General features: G+C 43.0%; 1 protein-coding gene across 1 annotated transcript; it reads left to right on the forward strand.

The window, feature by feature from the left end:
• The first annotated feature begins 4909 nt into the window (after window positions 1-4909).
• Window positions 4910-8720, forward strand: METTL7A (methyltransferase like 7A). Its single transcript, XM_027844393.1, has 2 exons — window positions 4910-6155; window positions 8307-8720. Exons 1-2 carry the CDS (start codon window positions 5658-5660, stop codon window positions 8541-8543), a joined length of 735 nt encoding a protein of 244 aa, XP_027700194.1. The 5' UTR covers window positions 4910-5657; the 3' UTR covers window positions 8544-8720.
• Window positions 8721-10451: the final 1731 nt, after the last annotated feature.

The following is a 10451-nucleotide window of genomic DNA, read 5'->3' on the forward strand; positions in this document are numbered from 1 at the left end:
AGAGGAGCAATCTGAAGATCTGGAGACAACAGCTAGCAGGATTTTAATTGGGGAGTAGAAATGAACTGCATGGAAGTCAAAGGAGGAGAGGTTACGGGGTGATGGAGGTAGGGAAAGTGTGGAAGTGACAATGGGAAGCAAGGACTATTCCAACTCCCATTCCTCGACCACTGAGTCCAGGGTAATGAGTGAAATGCAGCTAGTACTGGAAGGTGTGGCTAGGGAGGCTTGTCATCTAGGGGAGCCACATTTCAATAGCAGCTAGAAGATAGGCGTAGGAGAAGAAAAGATTAAGGATGAAGGAATTTTGTTACCTATGAAACGGATGACTCCAGATAGCACAGTGGAAGAGGTAGGTATTGTTTGGTTGGAACTTTGGGATGTGAGGTTTCAGGGAGATGAGAATAAGGAATTGGGTGGTGGGGGGTGGGGAAAGGATCTGGACAATGACCTATAGAGGTTCAAAATCACTGTGATGTGTAAAGTATGACTGGTATAGAATATGAATGTTCCTTGTTGAGTGGAAGGGGCTACTTCTCTTTCCAAAGGAGGCTGGAGGATAGAGACCAGTGTAGCATGAGATGGAAGGCATATGGTCAGATGGTGGGATTTTAGCTGAGATGTGAGGGAAGCCAGTAGGTGAGGATGAGGAAGAAGATAATTCCAGGACAGTGTTGTGAAAATGCTTAAAGCTCAGGTTGGGGAGTATTATGCTTGAGGATCAAAGACCCAGGAAGCCAGAACACAAAAGTATGGGAGTGAGGGGGTGAGGGAGTAAGGTGTAAGAAGACTGGAAAGGTAACAGAAGTCCAGGGTATGGAGGGCTTTAAAAGTCAAACAGAGGTAATGGGGAGCCATGGTTAAGATTTTCAAAATTGTTTAGTCTGCAAGAAAAACCACTGAGGCAGAGCTCTAAGTCAATGGCACTTTATTAAAAGGACCATGGTTCCCTCTAATGACGTAGACCTCAGATCTTCCTTAGGATGCCACCTTCCTCTGGGACCTTAGTTTTACAACGTTTGACAAAATAGAGCAGACCAGAAATACAGAGTCTTATTGGTGGATAGACCTTCCAGGAGGGTCTACACAAAATACAGAATCCCAGTTGACAAATGGGCTAATGAACAGACCTTAACAGATCTATCTTGACCTTTCAGGATGTCCTACTAAGCTGATGAGCACACCCACAGGCTGGTAGAAAGGCAGGCTGCAGGCTGGCAACCAAGGTCACTCATCATCTACATGCTTATGATCACCTTCCCATGTTGGGCAATGGCGGGATGACGAAGGATGGAGGGGTAACAAAAACAGCTGGGGGGATTTCCATGTAATTGAGTCACCTTGGCCACACTGGGCTTGGTCACCATGACAAGAAAAACAAGAGTGGAGGTTCTTTAGTTAGCGACCTATGATTAAGCAAGTGAACTTACAATCTGCAGTTCACAGCTCTGCGGACTAATATCAGAAAACCACCACCCCGTGGAGTTACATCAAACTGATTGCAATAAAACAAGGATCCAATTAATCATCTATCACACAATGGAATATATTGAGTAGGATGGTGACCTGGTAAGACCTGTGACACCCGTGAGATCACTTAGACAGCTGAGTGGACATTAGGCTAAAGAGACTTGAGGCAGGGACTCCACTTGAAAGGCCACTGCAATGGTCCAGGCATAAGGTGATCAGCCAATGCCGCTGCATTTGACCCTACCCCCTCTTTCCTGATGCCCTCTCTTTGTCTGACACTATGGTGTTTGCTCTGTTGACTTCCTCTGTTGATTGCTCCTTGACACTTTCCTCTGTTCGTTCCTTTTCCATAATTTCAGGATTTATTACTTCAACATATATTTACTGAGCACCGACTATGTGAAAGCCACTGTGCTAGGGCAATGGGGGACAAACAGGTATATGAGACATTCTCCACCCTCTAGAAGCTTACAACTCATCGGAGGAATTAAGAGGTGCATGAATAACTACAGCATCTGTTGCTCTCTCAGCTATTATCATCAGTTCATAACATTTTATCTAGAACCTGCCGGGGGTCAGGAGATCCCAAAGAAATAGTAGGGATTGTCCTCATTTCTAAGAAACTCAGAATTTAGTTGGGATATGCCGATATAGAGGGTAGCACGGTGGCGCTGTGGATAGAGCACCGGGCCTGGAGTCAGGAAGACATCCTCCTGAGTTCAAATCTGACCTCAGACACACACTAGCTGTGTGACCCTGAGCAAGTCACTTAACTCTGCCTCAGTTTCCTCATCTGTAGCTAGAGAAGGAAATGGCAAAGGTACATTCTAGTTATCTCTGCCAAGAAAATCCCAATGGGGTCATGAAGAGTTGGACACAACTAAAGAACAACATGCAGATATAGAACATAGGAAAAAGCTAAAACATAGGGAAAAAAAGCTAAAAAACATTTGCATTGAACACTTGCAGATACATATTAGCATAGCTTGAGAGGCAGCAAGATTCAGTGGACAGAGAATTATCCTTGAAGTCAGCAAGACCTGTGTTGTTTACGTCTTGCTTCTCTCATCAGAAATGTGACCTTGGGCAATTCGTGCAATCTCTCTGTGTGTCAGACAGTTATTTAGGAAAACAAATCATCCCTGAGTTGGTGATCTGCATGGATGGAATTCTCCATCTGGTATTCCCCAGAGCAGGGAACAGCCACAAGGGAACACAGACAAGAATAACAAGCAGAAGTTCTTGTGTAGTCAGCACCAAGCCACTCGCTAGTTGTAGACAGAAAAACATATCCCAGGGAGGGTCATGCCTCCTGAGAGAGAAGTGAAATTTAATTCAGGTTTTGATAGAAGCCAGGGACCTGGATGGGCAGGGAGAGAAGGAGAAAGGTCCTGAAAACGGAAGGACTGGCATGAAGAGAATGAGGAGGGTCAACGGTCAGCAAGCAAGGCACCACCAATACCTTGGCACGGCTGAAGTAAAGGCTCCATGTGCTGGATTTCAAAAGCGGGGCGTGGGAAATTGCAAAGGTGAGAGAGCACTGGCCAGAACCATTGAAGAAGTTTAGACTGGATACGGCAGACTAGGAAGAGTGAAGGCTCTCAGGATAAAATCTGGAAACGGGGTGACTCCAGAGAGTTGTCCAGATAATAATAATAAAAATAATAACAATAACAATAATGCTCTGCATTTATCTAAAGCTACGGTTTTCAAAGTGCCTTACAGACTTTTTCCTCATCTGAGTCTAACAACAACCCTGTGAGGTAAGTTCAAAAGATATCCCCATTTTATAGATAAGAAGAAAGTTTTAAGTGGCTGCCCTTGAGTTACTTAAAAAAAAAAAAAAAAGCATTTGTGCATTTATTATGTGCCTGACTGGGGATACAAAGAAAGGCAAAAACAGGCCTTGCCTTCAAGGAGTTCACTTTTGTAAAGGAGAAAAGGCAATTTTTTGGGGGGGGGGGAAAGGTGCCCATAAGATATACACAGAACAGATGGAAGGTGAGCTCCAAGGGGAAGACACTAGCAGCTGGGAGGACCAGGAAAGTCTTCATGTAGGAGGTGGGATCTGAGGTCAGTCTTGAAGGAAGCCAGGGAAACTGAGGCAGGGTTGAGGAAGAATAGTCTGTGCCAAGGTAAAGGGATGGGAAAGTGGAGCGTTATGTTTGAGGAAGTGGGCCAGGGTAGTCAGTAAGTGTTGGAAGAAGGACCTGAACTATAGTCTTCCTGACTCTGAATCCAGCATTCTGTCCACCATGCCGCAATGCACTGTCCCCATTTGGATCTAGAGTGTATCTGTTGTCGTTACTTATTTGTTTCAGTCGTGTCTGACTGTTCGTGACCCCATTTGGGGTTTTCTTGGCAAAAATACTGGCATACTTAGCTATTTCCTTCTCCAGCTCATTTTACAGATGAGGAAACTGAGGCTAACAGGGTTATGTTACTTGCCCACGATTTGAACTCAGGTCTTTCTGTCTCCAGACCCAGCCCTCTATCCACTGTGCCACCTAGTGGCTTCGGTCTATCTGTAGCTAGGGACTATATGAAGCAGCCAGGTGGTATGGTGGATAGAATGAGAGACCTGGAGTTAGGACAGACGAGTTCAAATTCTGCCTCAGACATTCACCAGCTGTGTGACCCTTGACAAATCACTTAATTTTTGTCTGCCTCAGTTTCCTCAACTGTAGAATGGGGGTGATAATAACACCTCTCTACCAGGGTTGTTGTGAGGATCAAATGAGTTAATATTTATAAAAACGCTTTGCAAACTTTGAAGCACTGTATAAATGTTAGACGTATATAGCTTAGAGGCAGTTTTCAAAAATGTTATACCTAAGAGGTCATAGAAACATATAGGGAATCAAAGCCATTCATCAGATAATGTGAGGCTCAACAATTTTTTATTCTATGAGATATTCTGACCTAAATTACCAGAATGATTTTCTTGGTTCATTTTAATTCAGCAAGCAGTAAGTCCCCTAAGCAGTAAGCACCTATCTCCCAGGGTTGTTGTGAGGAATAAAGGAGATAATAATTGTAAGGTGCTTTAGCCCATAGTGCCTGGCATGGAGTAAGTGCTATAGAAATGTTCGTTGTTGAATATGTGTCAAGCCCAGTGGTTCATGCTGGAGAAAGCAAAAAGCAAAACTAAAAGCCACCATCCTTGTCCTCAGGGAGCTTACATTCTCCAGGGGAGACGGATACAAAAGGCACACAAATGAAGAAATAAAAACTGCGTACCAAGGAGTGAAAAGTCTTTCCAAGTGGGAGAGAATGGTGATGACTCTAGGGTGGGTCAGAGAAGGTCTCACGCAGAAGATGGCACTTTGAGCTTTGAAGGAAGCTAGAAACTCTGAGAAGGAAAGTAAAGGAGGAATATATTCCAGGTATGGGGTTACTGATTGGGCAAAGGTGCAGAGGTGAGAGATGTTTGCCTCTTGGTTTAGGTTTTTGGAAATCTGATTTTGGAATTGCAGAATCTTAAACCTAGAGCTGGAAGAGCCCTTAGGGAATTATATCACCCAACCTCCTCCTTTTACAGATGAGGAAACTGAGGCTCAGGGAGTTTAAGCTTTCAACAACCTCAAAATTTAACCTCACCCCCTTGGGAGAGTGACTGACCTCTGTCCTCCTCCAGCCTGGGAGTAAAAGAGAAGAGTTCTTATTTCTCTTTCTTGTTAGGATAGTTACCTTCCTCAGTCCCACTTTCCCTTTAAAAATGGGAATTTGCCTTTTGTTGAAATGCTTTATTTTATTTCAGCCAAACCCTCACACACTGCTTCTGGTTTCACTGCAGAAAGCAGGAATGGGGCACGTAGAAGTGCCCAGTGAGGAACAACCCTCACAAAACAGCCACAAATCACAAACACTCAAGGGGAAATAGGATGGAAATGAGAATATGATAAACTTTTTCTTCTGGATAAAAGAGTATATGGGGTTAGGGGGTGAAGAGAAGAAGGGGAAGGACGGGGAGGATCTCTGCTCTGACTCAGCCCTTAGAGCTTGTTGACTGAGCAAAAATCTGGGACAGCTGCCCATAGCTGCCTTGATTTGAGCCAAGCTAGTCCGACCCTTTTTCCTCGGCACCTGATTGGACCTGACTGTAAACAGACCTGAGAGCTCAGTCCCAAACCTTAAAAAGGGGTGAATTCTTCTGGAATCAGCCTGGATTTCTCGCTTCTGGACTCATGGAGGTCACAGTCTTCATTCTCCAGCTGGCCATCTCTGTCACCGTGTTCCCCATCTTTCTACTCCACTTCTTGGGCCTGCGGGGATGGATATGCAAAAAGCTCTTTCCTTACTTCTTGGTGCAGTTCACCAAAAGCTACAACAGAGACATGGCTGCCATGAAGCAGGAGCTCTTTAGCAACCTGCAGGAGTTTGCAGGGTCCTCGGGGAAGGTGGCCGTGATGGAGGTTGGCTGCGGTACGGGAGCTAACTTTAAATTCTACCCTCCCGGCTGCAGGATCACCTGTGTTGACCCCAATCCCAACTTTGAGAAGTTCCTGATCAAAAGCATTGCTGAAAGCCGGCACCTGCAGTTTGAACGCTTCATAGTGGCTCCGGGAGAAGACATGCATCAAATAGAAGACAACTCCATGGACGTGGTGGTCTGCACCCTGGTGCTGTGCTCTGTACAGCAGCAGGAGAAATTCATCAAAGAGGTGCACAGAGTGCTGAGGCCGGTGAGTCTTGGAGAGAATACAAGAAGGACCCCTGTCAGCCCCAGCCTGGGACATTTCTAGACATACAGGAGGTCCTAGCAATGCCCCTTTCTTCCACCCACTCCCAGTTACTTACATAATATTGGTTATGTAACTGTGGTTATATAAAAGCATTGTGGATGGCTTCCAGGTAGCTCCCCCATGCTCTTTAGACTGCACCAGGATCTTTGCAGGAGAGCATAAAGCCTCCTCAATTTTTTTCAGAACTGGAAGAGATTGAATAGCTTGCCTAAAGTCATATAGGTAGCTGGTGGCAAAGCAAGGGTGTAAGCCTGATATCTCCTGACTCCCATGCCCCATGCCCACATTGTGTTTCCTCAATCATGTGAGAAAGGGGTGTGTCTTGAACTGTCTAAATAACTCTGGCTGCGTAGTCTTGCCCTGAGAATTGAAAAGCTGATTATTTTCTGATGAAATTACAATATTATAATACAGATACAGAAGCTCTGAAATGCCAGAAAATGATTCTAGCATAACAACTATTTTTATCAGAAGCCTCCTAGTTGATGGAAATCTGCATATGAAATGTACCCTGGAAAGTTTCCTGGTGATTTCAGTCTTGCCTTCTTATCTGAAGCAATACGACGTTTGCTCTAAGAAAATGTTTGAAAATGATTGGCATATTTCCTGATCACTATTGTCTAACATTTTATGACATCCCCAGAACTTAACTCCAATGTTAGGATCAAAGAAGAGAGAAATTCAGGCATAAATTTACTGAAACAACACAGACCATTCAGATGGCATCTCCCCAGCCATAGCTAAGAAAACAGTTAAAATACATATTGAATAATTCAGGTCAGATAAGTAAGGCATCAAAGTTATTTTTGCCTCAACTATCTGAGAAATCTTTCAGAAACAGAGTTAGAATCTTTCTCATAAATCATTATGGAAGATATTTCAGGAGAATATTACTATATAGTAGTGCTCTAAGTAAGGTAGTACAACTGGGGCTTTCTATAGGGTGCCTAACTTGAAGTGTGTTAGATCGAGACAGCCCTGGTAGTCTTCGAGAAACATGAAAACAACAGCTTAGCACTGAATTAGTAAGAATCATTGGTTAAAATAGGAAGCTACCTGGTGGCTGTCTAAGGTGACCTCCTCCCTTGCTACACCCTACTTTGTCCTCCTCACCCCAAGTAAGGTCTGCCTCAAGACACTTGTTCTGGACTCAATTTATGATTCTTATGGCACAGACAAAAATTTAATGGCACCTGAAAAATTCCATTCAGTAAATTATCATTGCTTGTGGATACTTTAGAGCAAGGATTCTAGGGAGCATCAGGCTCTAAAACTCCAGCTGGTATCTAACAGCAGACCCCGAATCAGAATGGTAGGGGTTCTTAACCTGGAGGGGTCTGTGAACATGTTTTTTTTAATTTTGAAAGCTATATTTAATTATAATTGTTTTCCTTTATAATCCTGTAGTAATATAATAATAATAAATATCTAAATATAAAATAAAAATTAACATATTGCTATAATATATGATATAATAATATTATAATATAATCCTGTAGTAAAACATTATTCTGAGAAGGGGTCCATGGACTGCACCAGAAGGACAGAGGGGTCCACAACACCAAAAATGTTAAGAACCCAAGGACTACTCTCTGGAGCCAGACGTCCACCCTAATTTTTTTGTAACCCCCATCTTAGATGAAGGGGGGGTGGATTTCACTTTCCTCCCAAAGGAAAACCACAAGTCCTAAAAAGTGAAGCAGAGGAGAGTCTGGAACATAGCTGGCTTCCTCAAATATAAAAACATCCACACTACATTTATACCGAACGTTCTTCCAATCTGCACCTGGGCCCTCGCAGTCACCTGCGGTTGTCTGCAGCTCTGGGGCTCAGTGTATTTCCATTCCATTCCTGGCAGCGCCGGGGCGGGGGGGGGGTGGGGCAGGGAATCCTTGGGGGAAGGGGGCAGGGACGGGAAGGAGGTTGAAAGAATCGACTAAAGGCTTCTGGTGCATACAATTTATCCAAGTGCCTCCTCGTTGACAAATAATCCCTTACAAGTTGATTTGTGGATAAGGGAAAGTTGGAGAAGACGTATTAACTTTAGGACTTTGCATGGTCTAAAATACCTGAAATGATTTCTTTTCTTAGGGAGGTGCTTTTTATTTCATCGAACACGTGGCAGCCGAACCGTCCAGTTGGAATTTCTTCTGGCAACAAGTCCTCCGGCCGACATGGAGGCTAGTGTTTGATGGTTGCGACTTGACCAAAGAGAGCTGGAAAGCCCTGGAGCAGGGCAGCTTCTCCAAGCTGAATCTGCAGCATCTGCAGGCGCCCATCTCCTGGAAGATAGTCCGGCCTCACATCATTGGATATGCCTTGAAATAATGGGGGAGGGTCGGGGAGCGGTCCAGATCTGGGAGGAGTTTCCTGTTCTCCTTTTAAAACTCCTTTAAAAACATTGTGGGTAAGGGGAAGACGGGAAGGGGAGGGACTATTCTCTCTCTCCCACTGAAAGGAGGGGAGGGCAGAATGGGAAAAGATGCTCTGTTATATATATATATACACACACACACACACACACACACATATATACATATATACGTGTATATATATATACATACATACATACATATATATATATATATATATAACATATTCCTAATTCCTGATCTTCTTCTGGGAAAAAAAAAAAAAAACCATGAAACAAATGCAACCCAGCTCTCAGCTATCCAGGATGACTGGGAAATATTTATTGTGAAATACCCATATAATCTCAAAATCACATTCTATTCAGCACCTTCGACTTCTCCAACAATATGACATCTTACTCCAGTTGTTAGCAAAGGGCGAGGTTGAAACCGGACTTGGCACCCTGCCCTCCCACATACCCACTCCCTTGTTACTAATAATGTCCAAATTTGGGTGGTAGAAAGTAAGGGAAGAAGCTAACTTGGTAATCTACATAGCCAAACACGGAGGTCCTAATAATTGAGTTTATGAGACACAGCAAATTCCCAAAAAGGGATTAGCAGGATTCAATTTCAGGAGGAGTATTTTTTGAGCCTGGTCTCCTGGATGCCATGATTCATTTTGTTCAAAAAGGTCTTTTCCACCTCTTCTTTTCCACCTCTCAAGTTCCATTGGCTTTTATTTGTACATATGTCTAACACTGGTCTCAGCTAATTCCAAGCATACATAAACACAAAGCTGTATTTTATCATGTGGAATAAAGTGCCCTATATTTAAATTTTTATTCCTAATAATGATAACACCCTAAACACCAGCTCGCAAATGCTTAAGTAAATACTGGCACACAAGGAGACAGCATCATATAGTAGAAAGACCCCTGGATTTGGAGTTGGTGGATTTGAATCTGAATCCTGACTTTGCAAGACCCTGGGCCAATCCTTTAGTCTCTCTGGGACTTATTTTCCTCATCTGTAAAATAAGTAGGTTAAATTTAGATGACCTGTAAGACCCCTTCTAACTTTAAATCCTAGAGCCTAAAAGATTATAAAATGTTTGACGCATATAATTTTATTTGATCTCATGACAAACCCTGGGAGGTGTGTTATTATCCTCATTTTACAAGTGAGGTTTAGAAAAATCAATCCAGTGACTTGCCCAAGTTACGTAACTTATCCAACATTCACACACATATGGCTATGTTGGATAAACTCATATAACTTGGATGTAAACTTTATATATATATATATATTTGTATACATGTGTATATGTATGTATTTGCTTTCTTTACATATACATGTGTGTATTACATATGCCTATGCATGCTTTATACCTACATATATAAAGTTTACATTCAAGTTACATAAATTCATCCAACTGATAAAGAGCAGAGTCAAGAAGTGATCTGAAGTGATCTCAAGTCCTCAGACTCCATCCATCTCAAGTGTTCTTCCTACAGTGTGCCTTAGAAAGGCAAACATTTTTCTATTCGAGCCATAGCCAAGTGCATTTATTAGGATTATTAATACCCAAGTCATTCTAGTTACTGAGGAAACGAGACTCTAACTGTGGCTCACAATTATTAATAGTTCTGATTAGATTATTCTTTGATGTATTTTGGCTTATTAGTTTTAGTATCTACCTACCATTCAGGTGCAATAGCTTTGGGCAGGATAGGGGTGGGCGCCCTGGAAATGAAGAAGGTTGTAGGTAAGCTCAATTGGCAGGTGAACCAGGCAGCTCCACCTGGATGATCCTCACCATAAACCCTGGGCGTGGCATTTCTTTGATCTGAGTGGCTGGTGTAATAGCAGCTATGGGAAGCCA

Source organism: Vombatus ursinus, unplaced genomic scaffold, assembly GCF_900497805.2.
Source record: "Vombatus ursinus unplaced genomic scaffold, bare-nosed wombat genome assembly UNPS02014941.1, whole genome shotgun sequence".
Classification (NCBI taxonomy): Eukaryota; Metazoa; Chordata; class Mammalia; order Diprotodontia; family Vombatidae; genus Vombatus; species Vombatus ursinus.

Excerpts from the sequence above, each read along its gene's own strand:
- METTL7A (XM_027844393.1), top strand. The coding sequence starts at position 5,658 with ATGGAGGTCACAGTCTTCATTCTCCAGCTGGCCATCTCTGTCACCGTG. Across the intron at positions 6,156-8,306 it reads TGCACAGAGTGCTGAGGCCG|GGAGGTGCTTTTTATTTCAT; the intron begins GTGAGTCTTGGA and ends TTCTTTTCTTAG.